This window comes from Cricetulus griseus, chromosome 2 (genome assembly GCF_003668045.3).
Source record: "Cricetulus griseus strain 17A/GY chromosome 2, alternate assembly CriGri-PICRH-1.0, whole genome shotgun sequence".
In the NCBI taxonomy this organism is placed as follows: Eukaryota; Metazoa; Chordata; class Mammalia; order Rodentia; family Cricetidae; genus Cricetulus; species Cricetulus griseus.
In genome coordinates, this window is record NC_048595.1 from 223659675 (window position 1) to 223684899 (window position 25225).

General features: G+C 43.9%; 1 protein-coding gene across 2 annotated transcripts in view; it reads right to left on the reverse strand.

The window, feature by feature from the left end:
• Window positions 1-25225, reverse strand: part of Ttc39c (tetratricopeptide repeat domain 39C) — an 83789-nt gene that overhangs the window by 39627 nt on the left and 18937 nt on the right. For both annotated transcript variants that reach the window (XM_027404342.2, XM_027404343.2), the window contains exons 2-4: window positions 8991-9039; window positions 6787-6915; window positions 4267-4381 (exon numbers count right to left, since the gene is read on the reverse strand). In XM_027404342.2, the coding sequence (XP_027260143.1) occupies window positions 4267-4381; window positions 6787-6915; window positions 8991-9039 (293 nt within the window). The remainder of the gene's footprint in view (window positions 1-4266; window positions 4382-6786; window positions 6916-8990; window positions 9040-25225) is intronic.

Sequence of the window (25225 nt, forward strand, 5' to 3'; positions counted from 1 at the left end):
CTCCTGAAAAACTTAGACTTGCCCCTCACAGCTTGGTGAGTGTGTGCCCACTGCTCAGAGGGAAGAGCTTTGAAGATAGAGCTTTATGGTTCTACTTTTTTCTGTAAGTGTATCCATCTAGAATGTTCTCCAAGATGCCAGGCATGATGGTACTACATACCTATAATCTGAGGCAGGAGGATGATGAGTTGGGGGCTGACCTGGGCTATTAGAGTGAGACCCAGCTCAGAAAAGATGAACAGACCAAAAGCAAAGACAACCCCAACAATAATGTAAACGAAATCACTTGTGTGAAGCTCACTGTTTGGAGAAACACCCAGTTCTTCATAAAACAAATGGCCATGACCCAAGGCTGTGAGCCTCTGAGAGTTTCCCTTCAGGTTCAGTATCTCATTTAATAAATTGGAAAACCAAGAATGCTGTAAACTGTCTGATAGGCAAGAACAGCATCACCCTGGTCAGCAGCAGACAAGGAGGAGAAGGGAGCAAAGCCCAGAAAGGCATCTTGTTAGATGTGATTCATGGACGGAATAACAGTGGCTCCACAGTAAAGGACAGCTTAGCACAGGGAGGCCCAGGGCATGTGCCCAGCACCACCATACAATTAAAGAGGCAAAAGGAGCACGGCAAGAGGGGGGAGGGAGCTATGAGAATGAGAAGGGAAGAAGAGGAAGGATGCAGGGGTCATGAGGAAGCAGAAAGGTTGAGTCAGGTGAAGAATAGAAGAAAGAATATGTGATAGGAGAAGGGAACTGGGATTGGCATGTAAAACAATCCTGTTTCTAATTCAAATAAGAAAAATCTGAAAAAAAATAAACTGAGGAAAAGACAAACCAAAAAAAAAAAAAAAGAGTCAAAAGTAAATAGGTTCTACTCCACTAATAAACAAGACAAAGACCAACAAACCAGTAAAGGCACAAACAATAAAGAACACACAAATGCCCACAAGGACTGACTAAGTACGCCATGGCCCATCTGCAACATAAATGTATGCTGTGGTCTCTAGTTGCACTCTGAAACAGCCACGGGAATACAGTCAGAACTGCCATATCCGAGGGAGAGGTGGGACAACGAACTGTAGGTTCAAATTCATTAAAAAACTATTTCAGAAAGATGCAGAATAAGAGGATCTTCCTTCCAAGTGGAAACACCAGAGGTGATAACCTAACTTCTTTGTTTTTTAAACAGAAATCTTTTCAGTATTTCTATAACAATGTTTGGCCATTTTCCAATTGGAATAATCAGAAACAAAGAATATTGTCTGATGAGTCTAAACTGTAGGAGGAACCCATACCTGTGATTGCTCACCTACCACAGTGCTCACACTCTCAGGAGTTCCGTTAAGTGCTGAGTAAGCCAATGAAGGGCGGATGAATCCATTCTGCAACTTTTGATAACTTTCACATAACACCTCACTGCATCTGCTTGGCCCTTCTCTTTTAATGACTAACTTCTGTTCTTTACAAGGCAGAATCTTGGGGCTGGAGAGATGGCTCAGTGGCAAAAAAAAAAAAAAGAGGACTGCTCTTCCAAAAGACCTGAGCAGCTCAAAACCAAGTCAAACTCCAGCTCTGAGGGATCTGATGCCCTCTTCTGGCCTCCAAGGGTACTGTTACTCAACACCTACCATACCAAGACACAGAAGTAAAAATAAAATTGTGTGGGGAGGAGGGGGGAGGCAGAGGGAGGTATTCTTTGTTGCTGCCCAGGCTGGTCCTGAACTTCTGGGCTCAAGGGATCCTCCCGACTTGTCCAACAACAACAACACAACTGGTTATCCTCTCTTAGACATTTTCTTCATACTTTTTTGTTTGTTTGTTTGTTTGTTTTTCAAGACAGGGTTTCTCTGTGTAGCCCTGGCTGTCCTGGTACTCACTCTGTAGACCAGGCTGGCCTTGAACTCACAGAGATCCACCTGTCTGTGCCTCTTGAGTGCTGGCGTGTGCCACCACTGCCCAGCCATCTTATTTTTGAGACAGATCTCTTCATGTAGTCCTAGTTGTCCTGGAACTAGTCCAGACTGGCCTCAGAGATCTGGCTGCCTCTGTCTCCCAGTGCTAGAATTAAAGGCATGTACCACCATTCCTGGCAAGATCATTTTCTTGGTGGCTAAAATGAGATCCTCACCAGAATGCTTGGGCATCAGAAAAAGAATGCCAAAATGACAAATAATCAAGAGCTCTTGTCATGACTTCAGTTTCCGGTAAGGTGTGCTGCCGCTCAGTATCTACCAGTCACTGCACAGTTGAATCGGCAGGATGGGAGTTGGGGGTGGGTGGGGATCGGGTAGGGGTGGGGTGGGGGTGAGGTGTGTCACCTTGACTGACTTATGGGAGTCGCAGTGAATTGTCGTTGTCATTTAGTGAATTATTAAAATGGTCATTTAGTAAGGTGATGAGAAAATAACAAGAAAAAGTCACAGGGAAGAAAAGAACAAAAACAAAACAAACAAAAAAGGACAAAAGGTAAAAGCAGTACATATTTTCAAACTGAAGGGACCAGCTGCCCATTTTGGCAGCCATGACAGCCTAATATATGCTTGCCTGACCTTGCCTTGGTCACTAGGAGGTCAGATGCCTGCCTCGAGGCAGGGAACCAATCAGAAGTTAGCTGGTAGTGCTATGCTTTACAGCTCTGGGTGTGCTTTATGGACAAGTGCACAGCAATGACGTGCAGAGCATAGCAACCGCCCTGGGAGGGCCTATGGGCCATTAACAACCAGTTGACCAATCAACACAGGACAAACCCTCCAAGCCTGGAGGCACACCAATCCTGAGCCTGTGCGTACCCCTAGACACTCCCCTTGCGCTGCCCTATAAGATCTCTATGCTGTGGCTTCGAGGTGTGTTTTGTAGCCATCCGCCATGGTGGATGGATGAAAGGCCCGAGCTAACATTGGGTTAGCTCGTTAAACAACTACAATAAAACTTCTCGATGTTTGCATCAAGTTTTTGACTCCGCCTGGTGATTGGGGTCGCTGCAGTCCTGGGCTGAGATCCTGGGGGCCTGAGCCTCCAGGGGTCTTTCAAAACGAAGATAGATGTTTGAAGTTTAAATGTTAGAAGTCAAAAAACAGAAAAAGTTAAATACCCTTTCAACTAAAGTAAAACAGAAGTAGAAGACAGAAATGGACACAGAAGACAATGGGAGGAAATCATTTCCAGTTGTCTAGAAAGAAAAGTATGAATTATATTTCACAGCGGGAAAATCACCTTCATTTAAGGTTTAAGAGGAAATGTCTTTCTGAGCATGAATTTGAATTGATTTCCACTTAATGTTTTCATCTATTTTTTCCCCTGTATGCAAATCCTGTCTGGCCAAGTGGCGGGTTTCCTCTGTCAGGATCCAAGAGATATAACCAGACCAGGAAATCTGTCTCACAGCATGCTTTGCCAGGCTCATCTGAACCCATCCTCCTCAAGAAATGAGACAGCAAAACCTGGAGGACAAGTTCAGTGTGCTGGGCAAAGCAGTGACAACACTTTGCCTAGTTCATACCCTCGTTAAGCTCACTCTGACATCAGGCTCTCAGGACAGCAGGGAATCAATCATTCCTGATACACTTGACACTGAAGGAGCGCAAAACAATTTCCCTTTCCTGAGAAGCTGAAATTTAAAAGTTTGATTTCACTTTAAAGAAAAACATGTACAACTTGATGACCAAGGCACTATCGTATGGCCCCACATATGAAAGCCACTAGGTATTTCTCTAAGAAAGACAAAACCATCTTAAGACTGAAGACTGTGATGCAAAATTCAGGACTAAAGGACTGTGCTAAACACACATGAAGCTCCCATAGTTTCAGTTTCCTAAATAACAAATCAGTAATGACCCCCTAAAGAAGAGCACTGCCATGTGTGTGTTTTCAAAATATAAGATAAAAAAGAGTATTATTGACTGTGTCCACTGAATAATAAAATTATTAAAAATGTGTCCACAGCATAGTGAACAGCATTAAAACTGAATGCATGGAATAGTGAACATCTGTCTACAGAAGAGCAAACAGCATTAAACTATGAACAGCATTAACAATGTGTCTACAGGGGTGGGGGAGAAAGACAAAACAAATTTGCCAGGTAGTGGGGGTACACGACTTTAATTCCAACACTCAGAAGGCAGAAGGCAGGCAGATCCTTGAGTTCAAGGCCAGCCTCATCTACAAAGCTGCACAGAGGAAACCCTCGTCTCGAAAAACAAAAAAACAAAACAAAACAAAAAACAATGTATCCACAGAATTGTGAACAGCATTAAGTGCTCTGGCTTACCCGACAGCTCTTGTTTTACAAATGAAAGTACAGCCAGGTAGACCTGACAGTCAGCAATAATGATTTGCCTCTGAAGTCGATCAACCATCGAGGGGGCAGATTTTCGGGCATCAACCTGTGTTGCAAAGAGAACATATCACATATCACATCTAAGAAGAGCACAGTTTCCAAATATCTGCATCTGCAGCTCCATGGCACAAAATGACTCCCACAGGAACTGTGAAGCCTGGTGGCCATTCAAATCCAAGACCAAGACCAAGTTATCCTGGAGGCCAACACCCCCTTTCGCTCCGGCTGTGCCAACAGTTGTAAATGTCATTGTCAATGATGAAAATGGGACATATGAGAAACATGAAAAATGGCAAAAAAAAAACTAATAAGGGAGTCGTCTATTTTCAGACAATGTAAATTTTTAATGCAAATGAAAGGTATTAATATACGACACACCCCACACAGCAGATATCCTGAAAGGCCATTTTACAGCCTGTCTTTAGGGAACACTAATATTAGGGTGCATCCTTTGCTGTGGGTAACTGAAATGCAAGGATGAGAAATTGGTTACATATCCATCCATTAATCAGAATATTTCCTGAAGTCAAAAATTAATCTCTATCTAAATCAGAAACCATACCTGACATTTAAGAGATATAAGTAAAAACAAGCAGAAAGTCAAATTTTTAATGCTAGTCTCTGTCATAAGGATATTTCTAAATGGAATGAGAAAACAATCACCGTGACACGGACTACTGCCTTCTCACTACAAAGTACCCCAGAACAGACTGTCTGAAGTAACTGTACATAGTTTCAGAGTGGTGTAAAAAATGACATGTTTCTACCGTGTATGTCAACTGTGCATGTGGAAAACACAACAGGACGACCGTTTCACCTCATCTTTCTAAACTTTAACATAATCCATCATGGTCAGTGCTGCTCTCTGTCCAGTCCAGCAGTCGCTGGTACAGAAAAATGTCAGGCTGTTCTCTCCTTTCCTTCCAGCAACAGCATCCACCATGCAGGGTTGCCAGAAGGCTGAGGAACACCTGCAGCACAAGATGCCGCTTTCGACACCAAGTGGCACATCGAGGATGTCAGCGACAGAGTGACCCCAGGCCAGGCACAGGAATGACCTTCCAGTTAGAGAAAACAGAGACCTTATTACCATGTACAATAAAGTAAAACACTGTAGCTGTCCAACTATGGGGACCTCCAGCAGGCAGCTCACCAGGGCTCAGAGCCCCAGGCAGGAGAGCATGGAGGCAGGCGGTGACATTTAGGAAGAACCAAAGAATGAGTGAAAAAGACTACTGTTCTGGGATTCTGGGAAATGGCTCAGCAGTTCACAAACATGGCGAACTGAGTTCTAGAGCAAGAGCTCACATAAAAGGTAAGGCGTGCTGGTGCCTATCTGTAATCCCAGAGCTAAAGCCATCACTAACAACTGCGTGACCAGTCAGGGCTCACCTGAGGAAGCAAAGGAAAAGATGAGCACTTGGTGACGACAACCAACACACATTTAAGTCATGTGTGTGACATATATGAAACCCAAACAGTACAATTAGTACTGGGGGAAGGTGAGAGCCTCTCAATACCTTGAGATATTTGTAGTGAAAGATGGGTGAAAACAGACTCTAAATATGTGGATTATCATCTTTTGTGTGTTTGTGTGCATGTATGTACACATGCACGTGGAGGTCACAGGATAATGTCAGGCATGGTTCCTCCTCAGACACCACCCACCTTGTTTTTTTTGTTTTTAATTTAAATTTCACTTGTGTGTGTGGGTATACCACTGTATGCAAGCAGGGGCCAATGATGGTCAATTTTCTTCTTCCACCCTCTGGGCCCTACTGCTTGAACTCAGGTTGTCAGATCTGGCAGCAAGCACCTTTTCCCAGGGAGGCTTCTCACCACCACACCACCTTGCTGTTTGAGACCAGTTAAGGCAGACGACTCATGCATCTGTGCCTTCCCAGTGCTGGAGATTAAGTGTATGCCATCATGCCTGGCCTTTTATATGAGTTCTGGGACTGGGCTCAAGTCCTCATGTGTACACAATTGACAGTTGGGCTGTCTTCCCAGCCTGGACAGTGATCTCACTGAGGCGTTGCTTATAACCAAAGGCTAGCAACTCCAGGGAAAATTAGGTCAAGAGCTGGATTCCAGAAACATACCAACATGTGACTATTCTATCCGCCACTATCCTTGCATGTGTAATCACACACAGGAAACCCTCACCCCAAGAGCCTCCACCAAGAAGCTTTCATTTCTGTTGTGATAAAATAGCCTAACCAAAAGCAACTCAGGGAGAAAATGGTTTAATGTGCTCTCCAATTCCAAGTTGCAGTCCTTCATTCAGGGCAATCAAGGAAAGAACTTAAAACAGATAGTCACATCACACCCAGTCAAGGCCCCATGCCTCCTGCTTGCCTCAGCTTTTATCTAGTTTTCTCCCATCTCATACAGCTCAGCACCCCTGCTTAGGGAATGGGACCACCCAGAAGCCAGAGCCAAGTCACTTACACTCTTCTTAATTTTATTCTTGATTGTTTCGATGACTCCAGCCTCTTCACTTTCACACAGCTTTTCTGTAGTTTTTAGGTCATCACATGCCAACTGCATTTTCTCTTCCTCGAATGTCATCATGGCATTCTTCCAGGAAACAGAAAGGACAAATGAATCAGTAAGCATAGGAATCACAGGCTTTGTGACCATGAAATGTCAAGCTAGGAAAATCATCTCAACTATTGCCAAGTAAAAAAGGTTCACACTGTTACAGTACACCCTAGGCATTAAAGAAACTGTAATCTCCATAGAAGAGAAGACTTTATAGCTTTATGCCAGCACGTGTTGGTGAATGCCCTTGTAGTTGTCTTTTTTTTTAATTAAACATAATCAGAATGCTGTGTAGTTTTTTATTCAGTTTTTATGACAGTGTCCCATTCAGAAGTTCATTGGATGGATCCCTGGGTTAAATACTGAATGAAAATGCTAGTAAAAGAATAATGAGTAGATACCATTGGGAAATGTACCAGGACAGGAATCCTGTGGGTGGACTTACCTGCAAGGAATTCACTTTGTATGACCTACAGTCACTCCTCATTATCTGATGAGCCCCTGTGACTTGTACCCAGTACAACAGTGGGCTTTTGTTGGCTTGGTTTTTTTAGTGTGGTCTCATGTAGCCCATGCTAGCCTTGAAGTCAATAAACAGATAAGAATGACCTTGAACTTCGGATTCTGCCCCCACCAGGTATCAAAGCACCTGGGAAAGAATGGAGGTCTCTAAGCTGAACACACAACATGGACAGGACGTGCAGTTCTCTGGAGGCCCTGTTGGATCTGCTGTCTTTCCATTCTTCATTGGGTGGCACTGGCATTCTAGGTTCCTTTGGCATAACTCTAACTGACTTTTGCATTACAGCCAAACCAGAGCTCAGTCCCCTCTGCCCCTCTCCTTCCAGCCATCCTCTCAGCTTTGCTGAACCTAACTCTCCATTCCTCCTCACTGCACTACTTAGCCAAGACCCTCTGTCTCTTGACTCCATGGCCTCCCTCACAGTCACCTGGATACTGTGGTGGCTAATCTCAACTGTCAAATTGATGGGCTCTAAAATCACCTGAGAAGGCCTGTGGGATGGGAAGACCTATGCATTGTGTGTGACACCATTCTCTGGCCTGGGATCTTAGACACTCTCTAAGTGTGTCTAGGGCTCCAGTGTGACCAGCTACCTCAGGCTCCTGCCTGTGACATCTAACCATGATGGACTATACCCCAAACTGTGACCCATAACCAACCCTTTCACTGAGACAGACACTAATGTTACAGTCCCCATCTAGAACAATCTTCCCCTGAGTATGGAGCTGGCATTCTTACAAAGGGGAGGTCTTAAAACTTCTGTTCCATTAAGAGAAAAACCAATAGCTTGAGTGAGAACCAGCTTATTGGTCCTGGCAGAGGACCAGGCAGGCCATCTACAACAGGCAGACTGGCTGCTACCTTTTTCAATCTTGAATGCAAATTTTCTTTACCGTTAGTCTTTACTCTGCACATTTTCCCCATTACACAATTCTATGATGAAGTTTTTTGTTTGGTTTGGTTGTTTGTTTTTCGAGAGACAGGGTTTCTCTATGGCTTTGGAGACTGTCCGAGAACTACCTCTTGTAGACCAGGATGGTCTTGAACTCACAGAGATCCACCTGCCTCTGCCTCCCAAGTGCTGGAATTAAAGGCATGCGCCACTACCACCCAACCCTATGATAATTTTTTTAAATGATGTGTTTAAAACTATTTTGCATGACAAACATTTCTGAAAAACAAAAGCAACCAACTTCCTATAATGACCCTGACTGTAACCAATTCCTCTGCTCTCAAGCAGCAGTATCAGAACGCTTTAGCTCTCTCTGAACTCATCATCTAGGCTGCTATTACTCAGTTTTGGAGCTAAACTTTCTTACTGAAGACTTTTCATCTTGTCACACACAACCTTAATCTTTGAAGGACTCTCAGTTAGATTTTTATTCTAAAGCAACAACAAAAAGTCAGGTTGGGAAAAATATAACACTCTATATATAGGCTTTGTATTTTTAAAATTGGGGGAGAACATTTATCTCACAGACACTGGTTAATGGGGAAAAAAAAAACTTTTCTACAATATACAGCCAGCAGGCAAACAGGCATTGGTTTATATTGTTTTACAGCAAGATCTCTTTTGATAGCAACTTACCAAAAAGCTGACAAAGCTGGCTCCAAAACTCATTAACGGACTATGATTTCTGTTAAAGAAACAAACAAAAATATTGTATTGGAAACCTTACTTTCAAAGCATTTCTTAAATAGATATATCATTCCATAACTCCATGCAATGGACAGGGGTAAGGTAAGCAAGCAGATTAGACGGTACCACAGAGTTGAAGAGGCGAAGTGTCTCCTGGCTCCCCTACCTGGAGAGATGACACCTCTAGTTCTTTAAGCAAGGGGGGTCTCAGTGTTCAGTATAACAGGCTGCCTGCTAAACTTTCAAATTGTGGCCACCAAGGAGTTGACAGTAAATATAGAGATATAAATAGAAAGATACACTATCATTGCTAGACCACAGCCAAACGAAGGAGAAGATCCATTTTAGAGTGCAAAGCTGAATCCAAAATTTACACATATAAGGGCTGGGCTTGGTGGTGCAGGCCTTACAATACCAGCACTTGGGAGGCTGAGGCAGGAGGATCACGAAGTTGAGGCTTCCCAGGCTACCTACAGAGCAAGAACCTACCTCAAAAACAAAACAGAAAACAGGACATACATGAAGTCAGTTTAATTTGTGAGTTTGGCGTGAACTCTCAAATTCACCACTCTCAAACTCACCACCCAAGGTTGAGAAGGCCCTTAAGACACACTCATTCCCCACTGAGACACAGTCATTAGCCAATATTGTTTATAGTAAGCCCATGAGGAAACCAAACCAGTGCCAAGTGAGTCAAAACAGACATGAACATAGTCTTCAATTCAAACTAGAAACTAATGCAAAATCCAGATCTCTTTAATCCCAGCACTCGGGAGGCAGAGGCAGGCGGATCTCTGTGAGTTCGAGGCCAGCCTGGTCTCCAGAGAGAGTGCCAGGATAGGCTCCAAAGCTACACAGAGAAACCCTGTCTCAAAAAACAAAAAAAACAAAAACAAAAACAAAAAAAAAATCCAGATGTCTGTATATTGTATAAGAGGAAAAGAAAGTCATGTGCTCTTAAATGGAAAAACAACAACAAAAAACTTGCTAATTTTTCACTATGCAAATACATGGTCAGTATATAAACAACTAAAGTGTCATGTAACAGTTTATTCCATATTACTAAACATTTAGATAGTGCCCAACATGAAAATAGGTGTGTGTGTGTGTGTGTGTGAGAGAGAGAGAGAGAGAGAGAGAGAGAGAGAGAGAGATAGAGAGAGACAGACAGACAGACAGAGAGACAGACAGAGAGAGACAGAGAGAGAAAGAGAGAGAGAGAGAGAGAGAGAGAGAGAGAGAGAGAGAGAGAGAGAGACCCTGTGTATATGAACATTCACACCTCTGTCTGGGGATTTCCTACATGAGACAGACAGACAGGGAGAACCAAGGTCAGAATCCATGCACATCCACTTCTCTCCTCACCTGGGCTAATGTGGAAGGGTGTGCTGTGCAGGGAGACCAAGATTAAATTTATTTGGAATGCTGGCCTGCTACACTTTTTTCCATCTCCACTGTACTTCTGCCCATCCTATAGCTGCTGCGACAAACAGGAAGGTCAGCTTGCTTGTGAAGAATGCAAAGCAGCACTTAGACCCTCAAGCTTAGCTGGGAGGTCTGTGTCATGACTACACTGCCCTCCACACACACGCTGTTCACTCTCATTCCACAGCATACTTAGAGCCCAGATGTGGCCCAGGCTCCTGGATTCCACAGATGACCCTGGTATCCTACTCAGCAGGCAGTGGAGGACAGAAACTGGTGAGGGGTGAGGAACTTGCTCTTAAGAGCAGATGCTCTCAACACAGTGCTGACCACTCCAGGCCCCTGCCTGCAGTTCAGCCACTCTATCCACTGCTACTTTTGCATCATAATCTTGGCTAAAATTAGCTTCCTGAGAACCACAGGAATTAATTATTCATGGTACCAAGTCCTGCCTGTTATTTTGCATACCATCTTATCATTTAAATGGAAAAAAATATGTTGACACAGTTCCAGCAGAGGCATTTTCTCTCCCTGAGGTCCTGCCCATCAACCACACAGCATGAGTACACCAGACCCTTACGGCTGTCCTGGCAGCCTTTCTCCACAGTTCTGTCAGCTGCAGGACTCAGCCCACCCACACTCACTTGCTGGGTCCACTCAGCCTTTTAACTTCACATACTTCAAGTGATCCAATATTAACTTATTTCATCTTAATTAACTCTGGCCCACACATCTCTACACAAAACATGTCTTGGGGAATTTTAAAATGTCTCCACAGATATAAGGATGGCTACCAAAAACCCTGGGCCGAGGCCGAAGGAAACAGGGCTCAAGAGTACTTATGAGGACCCCACAGTGGCAGGAAAGCCCCAACATTTGTTTGAAAAACGGGTTATCTAAGACTGTGGACATTGGTAGAATGCTTGTCTAGTACCCATGAGGCCCTGAGTTCACCATCAAGGCCATAGGTATAAGGGAAGACATCTGCAAACTCTGCCCCTGGAAGGGGAGGCAAGAGGGTCAGGAGTTCAAAGTCATTCAACTACACTGCGAGTCTGAAGCCAGCCCGGGCAATGTAAATATATGTAAATATATGTAAATATACACTTACAATATAATATAAATAACATAAAGATGAAAATGGTATCCAGAAGGTAATGTGGAGGAAAAGATGGCAAAGATGATTGCTCTTATATTCATACTGTTCATAGACAAGACTATGGAGCCCCTAACAGGAATAACAGACTATAAAAGGAAGTAAAGGAACTTCTGTGTAAAACCAAGCCCTTTCACACTGCAGCAGATCAGGTGACATAACCAACAGACTTTAAAGTGTGTTAACCTAACAGCACACTCCTGCTATGGAATGTCCTCAGAAACACCCTCCCCAGGGATGCCACCCCACAAGCCTCAAGCTGTTTCCAGGAGCCATATCCTTGCAGGACACACAGGTTCTATTTTTCTACAGCAGTTGGGACATACTTTTGTGATACAGAAAGAAGTACATAAAACCCATGACTTTATGCTAATTAAGAACCTTTTTCTTTTTTTATTATGCATATGAACGTTTTGCCTGCTTGCATTGTGTCTATGAACCACAAGCATGCAATGCCCAAGAAGGCCAGACGAGGACACTCAATCTCCTGGAAATGCAGTTATGGATGGGTTATGAGTCACCATGTAGGTGCTGGAAATTGAACCCTGCTCCTTTGGGAAAGCAGCTATTGCTCTTACCCACTAAGCCAGTTCAGAATACAAACTGCAAGTGTTCATGCAAATTCAGTGTATTTTTCAATCTTAGCAATAGACTTATTTCCTAGTTCTGTCCCCTGCAAAGTCTAGAAACAGTATTCACTTCCCAGCTTGGTGTATGCCCAGCAATCATGTACACTCAGCTCCTCCCTAAATATACTGCAGAACACTGTGTCTTCTCCATGAAATTGCTGGTTCCAGAACAGGGGCAAGAAGAACCTGAGGTACCCTGTCCCAGCACAGAGCAAGGAAGTGTCAGGGAAAAGTATTATGCTCTTGGAGAGGTTCCCGTTATCCAAAGAAGAAAATATTCCATTATCCTTGAGGGGGAAAGTGGGTGGAAACAAGCCAGTTTAAACCAAGCTAACTAACAACACTTTAATTGGAGAAGAGCTTACCAACTGTGACCACACACCCACTAGGAGCAACCCAGGGAGAAAGGATTGATTCAGACTCAGTTTCACAGGACACAATTCATCATCACAGAGAAGCCTGGAGAGGGAGGGCTCAACCCATCCTATTCACACCTCAGCAGATCAGGAGGCAGAGCCAGCCTTGTTCCTTCATGACCTGTGTAAGCTTCGGCAGGCCCTAGTCCCAAAGATTCTGCAACCTCCCAAAACAATGCCACCAGCTGGAGATAACTGTTCAAACACTCGATCATGTGGGAACCACTTCACATGACAAAGGACCCTGGGGAGCCAGCTCAGGGTTTTGAAAACTGACCAAATTTACACAGGGGAGGGAGAAAGTATGCACTGATTCTGCCTATTCTATATGAACACGGAGGGAACAGCTGGTTGGGGAGAGGAGTTTCTCTAACAAATGAACAAGAAACAAGACAGCTGCAGCAGCAGCGTTCTGTCCATCCTAATGAAAATAAAGAACCACGCAGGGCAGGGGGAACAAAGAATTTCCAACATAAAACACACCAAACAATGGAAACACAGAAACACAATTTCAAATCAGAAAACAATACATTTATATACACAGAGACATACATACATACATACACACACACACACACACACACACACACACACACACACACACACACATATGCACACAGAAAAATACATACACAGACATATATACAGATATACAGACACACATAGAGACATATACACATACAAGAGAAGGCAAGATTTCAAACTACCCTTGACAGTGACAATAAACCACTAAGTATCTAAGAAGACACCTGACAGGGACAAGAAGCACCCTACACTGGGAACTCAACACTCTAAGAGAAATGCAATTCTAGCATGTCTGTTTTCAACGTTGGCATCCTTGGCATTGAGAACCACAATCCCTTCTTCTGTGGCTGCCTGCACCTCAGAGGACAATAGGCAGAAGGACAGCCCAAGCAAGAGTCATAATCACTGAGGCCATTGGGCAGACACAGGATTCATTAAACTCTCCTATACAAGTTGGAAATGTGCAAAGGTTAGGCTAGGATTGGGTTCCCAATGGTCCATGCTTTGGAAGTGTGGAAGTGTTGAGACTGGTCCTCTAGAAGACCCCAGTGACCATGGGAATACCCTTGAAAGGGATTTAGGATACCTTAGGGGCCCTGAGAATTGACAGAACACTGAGCCTGGCCTCAAGCAGTATCTCTCTGCATCCTGTCTTACTCTGTGGCCATGTGACAGTTCTCTTGATATCTACCATGATGTGACGAAGCACAGATGGCCCTCACCAGAACTAGGCTGAGGCTAATGCTAGGTACCTGACCTCCCAAAACTGTGAGCAAAATAAACCCATTTATAAGTCCTTGGACAGTGCATTGTAGTGATAAGAAGTCAGTACAACATGTAGGAAATTTTCAAAACAAAAAGTTAAAATACACACAAGTAAAAATGCATACATTCATGCTGGGCATTGGTGGCGCACGCCTTTAATCCCAGCACTTGGGAGGCAGAGGCAGGTGGATCTCTGTGAGTTCGAGACCAGCCTGGTCTCCAGAGAGAGTGCCAGAATAGGCTCCAAAGCTACACAGAGAAACCCTGTCTCGAAAAACCAAAAAAATAAAAAAATAAAAAAATAAAAAAATGCTTACATTCCCCCCCCAAAAAAAGTACCTTTTAGAATCCACTGGTGGGGGCTCTTTATGTTCACTTCACCATCACAATCTAGTTTTTGAAAATGAGCCATCAGTCATAAAATGGTTCTGAACTTTTTACTCTACCACAGTGAAAAATTTCCCACAAAAGGATAGATAATCTGTTGAGAATACAAGGAAGCAATTTGTCATCTGCCCCTATGGTGACCAACATTTCAAGGGAGAACTCTTTGAAGCTTTTCCAAGATATTCCAAATGCACTGACGAGGATTTGTTCTTGGAAAGACAGTGGGAGGGAATTTATACATTGAATTTCTTTCCATCTTTAAACTAAAGTTTACTTATATTTTGTTAAGTGCATGGGGTAAGCGGAAGCATGCATGCAAAGGTACATGAGTGGAAGTCAAAGGACAACTTCCTGGGTCACTTCTCTCCTCCATTGTCCCAGGGATTGAACTCAGGTAGTCAGTTGGCGGTAGGCAGCAGGCACCATCACTCACTGAACCATCGTGCCAGTCTTACACTTAATCCTTAAAGAAGTATTTTCTCACTAGATAAATGAGTTAACTGTCAGGTGGCCCTGTCCGGAATACACCTCTGCAAATGAGGTTTTATCACTCTAACAGGAGGAAAATTCCAAGCCTTTGATTTTTTTCCTAAAAATGTTCTAAATTCATATATAATGTTAAGTTCTTAGAAGGATGTTTCAAAATGACTTTTCTGCCCTCCAAATGTGTGAGCACATGGAACCTTGTATAACCCAAGAGGGCCCTGAGCCCCCTGAATCCAGTCAGCAGATGAGAATTGCTCACACACTACAAGTGTGAGCACCCAGACCTAAGGACAGAAGAGAAATGAATAAACTCCTCCCTGCTGCTCTTAGTTGTGCTCAGTCTTTTCTATGACCTGTGATCTTCTCAACCATAGCCCAGAGATCACTGCACCACCACAGCTAACTTTACACAGCTAGCAAAAACAAATAAAAAACAACACAGGCAATGAGGGTGCCTATGAACCTTGACTTCAGAAACACAATGGACAACAGAAAAAGAGAAATGCCATCTGCTCTGACTAGTACCATCAAAAGCAGCTGTAAGGAGAATATACTAGCCTGATATTTCTGGTTTTGTAGCCATAACACAGAATCACAGGTAATAAGAGGAAAAAAAGATAATTTGAACTAGATTAAAATCACAGACTTCTATGAATCAGAGGGCACAATCAAGGGCACACAGGCAGTCACTGTGAACTAAGAGGGACTAGCTACGAATTCTGTGTCTCTAAAGTCTTCATACCCAGAGGCTAAGAAAAATGTCTCCAACTTAACAGCAAAAAAACCAAAAGCCTAATACTGCAAGAATGGGCTGACAAGATGGTTCACTGGGTGCTGGTGCTTGCTGCACAAGCCTGACAACTCCAGTTCAATCCCCAGAACTCGGAAAAAGGTTGGAGGAGAAAAATGACTCCGCAAAGTTGTCTCTGGTCTCTACACACATGCTATAGCATGCATATACTCTCTCTCTCTCTCTCTCTCTCTCTCTCTCTCTCTCTCTCTCTCACACACACACACACACACACACACACACACGTCTATGCACATGCATGCAAACACACACAATACACAAATACACACAAACTAATTATAACCATAAAAATAAGAAAATAAAAAGAGGCCAAAGTGCCGGGCATTGGTGGCACACGCCTTTAATCCCAGCGCTCGGGAGGCAGAGGCAGAGGATCTCTGTGAGTTCGAGGCCAGCCTCTAGAGTGAGTGCCAGGATAGGCTCCAAAGCTACACAGAGAAACCCAGTCTCAAAAAAAAAAAAAAAAAAAAAAAAAAGAGGGCAAAGCTTGGGCGGCAAAGTTGGCTCAGCAGTTAAGATGACCCAGGTTGGGTTCCCAGGCCCATATCGGGTGGCTCACAACCACCTATAGCTCAGTTCTGGGACAGTCAACACCCTCTTCTGTTCCTCTCTGGCACTGCACTCAACTGCAGAAACCTACACAGAAACATATATATTTATGTAATTAAAAATAAAAGTAAAATCTTTTACAAAAAATGAGTCAAGGACTAGGCAGTTTTTCAGATACCAGCGACTCAACAGAGCAGGAACAGGTGCTAAACACCACTAACCACTAGGGAAATGTGCATGAAGACAACAAAATAGCACCTCACAACCATCAGTATGGCCACCAAATAACAGGAAGTAGCAGGCTTTGAAGAAGACATGGAGGAATAGAACTCTGGGGCTGAAGCAGCTGCGAGACCATAGGTGGCATCGGTAACTGTAGACAAGACCACTGTTCTTCAGAACAATTACCAACGGAACTGTCGTAAGATGCAGAAACCCTCTGTCTACTCAACCCCAAGCTGAAAGCAAGACTCAGAATATGTTTGCACAACCTAGTTCATAGCAGCATCATTCACAATGGGCAGACAGTGGAAACAATCCAAGAGTCTACTACGGATACACAGAGAAGCAAAGGGTACACAGACCCACAACAGGATATGCTCCCACCTCAAGCTATAGCAGGGGTGAACTTTGAAGGCACAGGGTAAGTTGAGAAACACCAATCACAGAAAGACAAACATGCCATGATTCCACTTTCCTAAAGCACTTAGTGCAGGCAAATCCACAGAGAAAAAAAGGACAATGGTGGCTACTGGGGCTGGGAGGAGAGTGGGAGGGTTTATTTAAAGGAGACTGAGCTGAGCTGTAGTGTCACATGAAGGGACGAATCCTGCAGATTGCTTGCAAAACAATATGAATGGCTAAGACGGGAGTCGAAGAGATGCCTCAGAGGTGAAGAGCACTGGTTGCTCTTCCAGAGGACCTGGTTGGATTCCCAGAACCCACATGGCCGTCCACAACCATAACTCCAGTTCCAGGCGATCCATGACAGTTTCTAACTTGATCCTCAGGCACTAGGCATGCAAGTCATGCACATATATACCTGCAGGCAAAATGCCCACACATATGAAATAAATCAAAAATGGCTATGATGAAAAAATAATATGTTGTATACATTTTGCCATAGTTTAAAATTTCTTCATACAAAAAAAAAAAAAAACCAACTGAGTGCAAAGGAACAAATGTATCATAAAGTAACTCTGAGTACTTGGGGGTGGTGGCAGAAGAATCGAATTTAATGTCATCCTCAACTGCACTGTGAGTTTGAAACCAGCATGAACTATAAAAGACTGTGTAAGTAAAATAGGGGTGCAAAATTGTTTGAGCTAAAAATGTTTAAGGTACTTTAACGTAGAAGAAAAGCTCCGCACATAGCATATTCCAACAGATATGTACAAAGAAAAGGGGAAGGTTTGTTTTGTGAGGCAGAGATTGAGGGTATTTTCCACTAAGAAGGTAGTATTTACTTACATATCTGTGCATCTGTAACAGTAATGATCAAAGAAAAAGAAGCTATCAACTTGAGAGTTGCTGTGGGTTTTCAGAAGGATTGAAGGGAGTATGCAGGGGGAACTGAAGGGAGGAAAGGAAGAGAGAAACTGATGTAATTCTGTATCAATTAAAATGTATTTAAAAACTGAAATAAAATCCAAAGTGTGTGTACGTGGAGGGGATGGGCAGCCATGCTACACAGCTCGCAGTGTCGGTGGTGCACTGTCATGTGGACGCCGCTTCTTCTATCCCCCTTTCAGGGTGACAGCACATCATTCATGTCAATTTACTCGTTCCAAGCACTCCTTCAAATTCGGTCCATAACTCTCAACAGAGGAAACCATCCACCAAGCAAAATAATGGGTTGGGTCAGCAGCAAACAGGCAAATTCTGTTTCTGTGGGAGTGTGCTGTTCACCTTGTGGCAAGCTGAGGCCCAGCTGGACCCATCTGTGGCCTAAGAATAGTAGACCCTAAGAAGTAAGAAGAAAGATCCTGGTATGAGGGTTCCCTGCAGATACTTGCTCATATTCTTCTTCAGCCTCTGTAACTCCATGTTTCAGGGGATCTGATGTCCTCTTCTGGCCTCTGGGGGCACCAGGCACACATGTGATACACAGACATCCATACAGGCAAAACACCCATTCACATAAAAGCTTTTAAACATACACACAATTGAACACACACACACACACACACACACACAAACACACACAAACACACACACACACAAACACACACACACACAAACACACACAAACACACACAAACACACACACACACACACACACACACACACACACACGTACGTATATGATTAAACTTGCTGTCTTTATGACAGAAGCCTGCACCAGTACCCACACGAAGTCTGAATTAAATATTAAAATTGTCCTCAGGTCCGGCAAAGCAAGCAGCCCAGTGCATCCTCTCCCAGTGATGACATAATTAATCTCAGCCATAAGGAGCCTGGGGGACAAACTGTTCCATTTTCAGCACATGAGTCAGTCAGCAGGAACATTTCCACAGCTCAGAGTGTCATCACTGTGGTACACAATCTCGAGGGAAGCTGTTCACCACTCCTGCCACCAAGATGAACGATCCTGGGATAAGAGAAGTCCTTTATTAACATATTGACAATGCAGAGAGAGCCCAGTGTCCTCGAATAGTGTGCTGAGTGCTATTTTCCATGGGTCAAATTTGACAGGGACAACAGCTATCAAGGTAATGAAAGGGCTACTACAAAGGGCACAGAGGCAAAGTGTGGAGCCAACCTTCTGGGGTCAGAAGCTCTCAGGTTCCTCTGTCTGCTTACATGCAAAATGTCCCACAGAGGCTTATGTGTTGGTACACAAGGTCCCCACTAGGTGGTGCTATTCTAGGAGGCTGCAGAACCTTTAGGAGGTCTGTTCCAGCTAGACATCCTAAAGGTGGATGGGGAGTGGGTGATTCAGGCTCCAGCCCAGCTACTCTTTCTGCCTAAAGCTTTGCTTCTTGATTCATGGAGAGATGGGGCATTCCATAATGTGCTCCCATTACATGAATGCCACCATGTCTCCCCTGCCATAAAGTGCTGTACACTCAAACTGTGTGGTGGTTTGAGTAAGAACGGCCCCACAGATTCATATATTTGAATGCTTAGTCAGCAGGAAGTAACACTAATGGAGTAGGATTGGTTAGGAGATGTGGACTTGTGGAAGGAAGTGTGTCACTGTAGGGTGGTCTCTGGGGTTTCCAGTGTCACTCTCTTCCTACTGCCTGTGAATCTGGATATAGAACTCACAGCTACCATGTCTGCCTGTGTGCTGCCATGCTCCCTGCCATGATGAAAATGGACTAAACTTCTGAAACTATAAGCAAGCTCCAATTAAATGCTTTCTTTTATAACAGTCGCTGAGGTCATGGTGTCTCCTCACAGCAATAGAACACTGACTAAGACAGAACTCTCACCCAGGTAGAACCTTCCTGCTATAAGGTGTTTCTGTCAGTATTCTGTCAAATCAACAAGAAACAAGAATAACCTAAGTTGTAGAGTAGAAGTCACAGCAGTAAGGCTTGCTATTTCTTGATGAATCACCAGTCCTAAAGCTGTTCTATGTGTGCTGAGTCTACTTTGGCATCACTAATGTAAGAGTCAGGCATTATGCTGGCCTGCCCCTGTCACTGGCACAAAGAATCAGCAGCCATGGCAGAGGGTTACAGTTCTGTAGTGGCATCTTGCCTTACTCATTTTAACCTTGCCTTCACAATTCATTTTGTTTAGATTTTTCTTTTAAGCCACAAAAAGACAAAGACATAAGGCTTGAATTTCCTGAGACACAATAATCCCCTTGGAGATTCTCACCAAGGTGGGAGGCCTGGGGATCTCCACAGTGTATCGAGTCCCTAAATGAGGCTACTGCCTTCAAGCCATACTATGACCGGTAATATCATACAGGTAACTTCAAAATGCTGGCATACAGAATTATGTTCACTAAAATTCCAAACATACATACATTTGGAATTCCATTCCAAACACATACATACCGCCCCCCCCCCACACACACACACTCAGACTTCTTTGTATGGTCCAGACTGGCCTCAACTTTATAATTTTCTTGCTTCAGCCTCCCACATGATGAGATTACTGGGGTGTGCCCACCACACCTAGCTGAACTACTCTATATCCTAGTGAAGGGACCAGCCCCCCATTTCGGCAGCCATGACAGTAACACATGCTCGCCATGACCTTGTCTTAGTCACTAGAGGTTAGGTGCCTGCCTCATGACAAGGAACCAATCAGAAGTTAGCTGGTGGCGCTATGTTTTACGACCCTGGGTGTGCTTTATGGACAAGCACACAGCAATGACGCACAGAGCATAGCAACCACCCTGGGAGGGCCTATGGGCCATAACAACCAGTTGGCCAATCAACACAGGGAAAGCCCTCCAAGCCTGGAGGGCACAGCAATCCTGAGCCTGTGCGTACCCCTAGACACTCCCCTTATGCTGCCCTATAAGATCTCTTGGGAGCCCCTAGGAGCTGTCTTTTGTAGCCAACCGCCATGGTGGGTGGACAAAAGACCGGAACTAACATGGGGTTAGCTCGTTAAATTACAATAAAGCCTTGTGCAGTTTGCAGCAAGCTCTTGAATCTGCCTGGTGACTGGGGTGACCTCGGTCGTGGCCTGGGACCCAGGATACCTGAGTTTTCCGGGGGTCTAACACTAGTGCAGTCTTTTCATCAAAGGGGACCTTAAAGACATCACTTATACTTCCCTCCCTAAATAAAATCTTGTATGTAGTGAGGGCCTACTGTGTTAGGATTCTGTTTCCAGAAGCCTACATAGTTTTTCTGATCTCCTTTCTTCTCTGTGCCCTTGTTCTGTGTGCTGTTCTCCTCCTTGTCCCAGTAACACCAGCCTCCACCTTGGGCCCCCCACTATGGCAGACTGCTGGAGGACCTCCCGTGAGATGTGGGTCCCCACCAAACTCTCACAAAAGCAGTGTTGCATAGGAACACTTTCCATTGTGCCAAATGTCACTTTTGCCAGACCTCTCAAGTTCCCACAACAATCTGCCCCTGACTAGTTGTCTTCCACCCCTTGTCCAAGCAGGTTCTGTGGGTCAACTCAGCAAATCTGTACAATTAAACACCCCACCCACTTATCATCATGGCAGGAAGCATGGTGGCATGTACACAGACATAGTGCTGGAGAGGCATCTGGATCTGCAGGCAGCAGAGAGAGAGTGGGACACTGGCCCTACTTGAGCATTCACCCCCAGTGACTCATTTCCTCCAACAAGGCCACACCTCCTAATAGTGCCACTCCCTGTGAGCATATGGGGGCCATTTTCTTTCAAACCACCACAGTATCATTGGGCCTATTTCTTATTCGATGGGAGAAGTCCTTCTGTGTATATGTTTGTCTTATTGGTTGATGAGTAAAGCACTGTTGGCCAATAGGGAAAAAAGATAGGTGGGACTAGGACTCCAGGAGGATTCTGGGAAATGTAGTAAAGAGAGCTGCCATGTGATCCCGGGGCGGCGTCCTTGGTAAAGCAAGTCCTTATAAAAATATATAGATTAGTAGTTATGGTTGATACTTAAGACAGAGCTAGCAAATAAGAAATCCTAGTCATTGGCCAGCAGCATTGTAACTAATATAAGTCTCTCTGTGTTATTTGGAGGCCCTGAAGCAGCAGCAGAACCCAGGTGACTGGCGGAAAGAGTTAACGTTACACTTTTTTTTTTTTTTTTTTTTTTTTTTTTTTTTTTTTTTGGTTTTTTGAGACAGGGTTTCTCTGTGGCTTTGGAGGCTGTCCTGGAGAACTAGCAGGCGCGCACCACTGCCCAGCTATTTCTTATTTATGTAATAGAAATGCATAGGATGACTTATTTCTGCTTGTTTCATCTTTTTACATCTCAAAATTAAAATGATATCACATATATGAGTGAAAGTAATTTAAGAGCAAATAATAATCTTCTGTAAAACTCTTGAAATCTGCCACTATAGAACAACATTGATCCCTCAACCCAAACAATCCCATGTCTAGACAATCTGTTTTATACACACAGACAAAAACCATTCACTGTAGCAATAAGGGAAATCCTAAAGGAATGGAAACTATGTAAATGGTCACTGTGAAACAGTGAGTTCTTCAGACACATGATAAAATACTTTGTCCAAACTTAAAATGATTACAATTCAGACAGAAGGGATTGCACATGTCTTTCATGCTGGCACAGCACTTGGGGGTAAAGGCAGGCATATCTCCATGAGTTCAAGGCCAGCTTACTGTACATGGCAATTTCTAGGCCAGTCAGACTATCACAGAGACCATGTCTCAAACAATCAAGCAAACAAAAACAAAACAAAAGCAATTACACTTGATTTATATTCAACAATACTATTAGATTTCATAAATAAAAAGGCAAACCACAATAGATAATTATATGTATTTTTAAAACTGAGACATATAGTATTTATGGCTAGAAATGTGGGGGAATCAAACAGACAGACAGACAAGATTCACATCAACTTAGGACAGGATGGCTCCTCGGAGAGGGAAGCAGGCACACATTGCACTGGGTGCCAGGAGCAACTGTACCTGTGTCCTCGGACTTCCCTAAGAGTTCTGAAAAGACTGCCAGCACCCACGTTAGCAGCCAGCCAGGGTGGCACGAGTGATACCAGCACCCTGGAGGCAGAGAGTCAGAACCCTGGACCTGCTGGTCAGCCAGCTTCACCTTATCAGGAAACACCCAGACCCATGAGAGGCCTTGTCTGAAAAATTAAAGTGGATCCCTGACCTTGGCCTCGGGCCTCCACACTCATGCGTGCACACACTCACACAGGCATTCACTCACATACAAGCAAAAGATATTATGAGGTTCCAGTTCTCTTCATATCATTTCAGCAGCAAAGGCAAGTCAAGGAACTGAAGGAAGAGGCATAGAACACGTCGTCCCACCATGACCTGCTATTTCTGACTTAAAGAGGAGGGCCAATACTCATTCTTCTTACCCTACAGACTAGACAACCTGTGGCCGCTCAGTCTTCAGTCCTATGGGCAGGCACATAGCACCCCAAGTCTTCCCTTGAACTGTTAACATGCCCTTCCACTACTGCCTGGGTGCACTCTCCACAGCCAGCCTACTGCAAGGTATCACCAAGCAATCTCCAAAGTCACCCTCACCAACCCCCAGCTTTTCATGTTATTCCATCACTGAGTGGAAATAGGGTTTCTATGACAGTGGACCATGTGTGGGACTTTTTTCAAAGCTCTAATGAGCTATGCTTTTGTCAGAGTCAGAAGCTGGTAGACTTACTCTGTAGCCATGGCCATTTTAACTGATGCCTTAAATAATGCCATATGCAGGGGATGGAGAGATGGCTCTGTGGTTAAGAGCACTGGCTGCTCTTCCAGAGGACCTGGGTTCAATTCCCAGCACCCACATGGCAGCTTGTAACTGTCTGTATCTATAGTTCTGGGGGATCTGATACCATCATACCAATGCACATAAAATAAAATTAAAGAAATTATTTTAAAAATGCCATATGCAAATTGGATCACAGAAGCAAATACTTGCCACCATCTCTCTCCAGTAACTGCACAATCCTCAAACCTCATTCCTTACTTGAATTTAACCAATTTTACTTCAATACTTCATTGAAAGAGAAATTTCACTGCCAGGCTTATTTTTCAATTAACTATTACATAATACTTCCTACAACTGTTTCCTCTTTGTGTAACTGTCATATGTACAGCAAGAAATTTAGAAGGCAGCCCTGAAAAATACAGTACTACAATTCCAAATAATGTGTTCAACTGTCCTTGTGTACACACACACACACACACACACACACACACACACACACACACACACACACACACACACGAACAGAAATCCATTTGGCCAATCATGACTCTCTTAAGTCTCTGGATTAACCAGTATTAGAGGGAGAGAAATAGACGCCCTTCACCTAGTCCACTAGTCTAGCTGCTTCTCCTCCTGCTTACTGGCTAAGCTCCACGCTTTCTCTAAGGATTATTCCCCAAAGCATTTGTGCTCATTGTCCTTGTGCCTGAGACTGTATACTTCAAGGTTTACTGTCTAAACAGATGCAAATTAGGAACAAAATGTTAGCATATAAAAAATAATTACAGGCTTTGGGGTTCTTTGAAAAGAACAGATAGCTTTCAAAGCAGCTTGCAAAAACCACTTTAGGGATCATGATACAAGAATCTTGGAACAGTGATGGGTGTGACTTCAGACCAAAAGCCACTGGAAAATCTATCCACAAACTCACAAAAGAAAGGCCTTGGCCTCACCCCAAAAGTCACAATAAAAGGCTTACTGGCTTACTGCTTAAAGTAGCTTTGAAATGGAGCAATTGTTGGTGGCCCCATCCTGGTAGAAGAGTTCCACTAACATGCATGCATGGGCATACTCAGAGTTCTTTAATGACAAACCCTTCGTGTTTGCTGTTTCCTGTGACCTTTCTTCCCTTCTTTTCTCTGTGAAGGACAGAACCATCTAGATGGTGACCCAGATGCTTGAGCATCCTCCTGCCGCTGACAATCCCTAATCAAACAGAAACCCAGAAGTTAGTGCCACCTACCAACCTAAGCCTTTCCCATGTGTCTCTGCCAACGACTTTCCAGCTTGCTTTCTCCCTTCAATGTTTACATGTGCACTGCCATTAGCATTAGTTTAAAAAACAAGAAACTTAAAAAAAATGTAAATATAACTCTTACACCTACTTTACTCTCCTTCTAAAAACCATCAAAGTTTCCTACTGTTCAAGGGACAACGCTACAAATTGGGGGTTCTGCACATAATAGGAACCCACCTAATCAACACATGTCAACTTAGTCCCTTCAACACACAGCCATCTCTGCAGCCGAAGGGCTGCTTCAGCCTGAACAAAACACAGGCCTGGGCCTCCGGCTACTTCCTTACTCAGTCTCTAGGCAACTCCACAGCACCTCGGGTTCCAAGGCCCTGGGTCCAAGTCCCGACTACATGAGTGACTCCAGAAACAGCTGAGGCTACTAAGCCTCA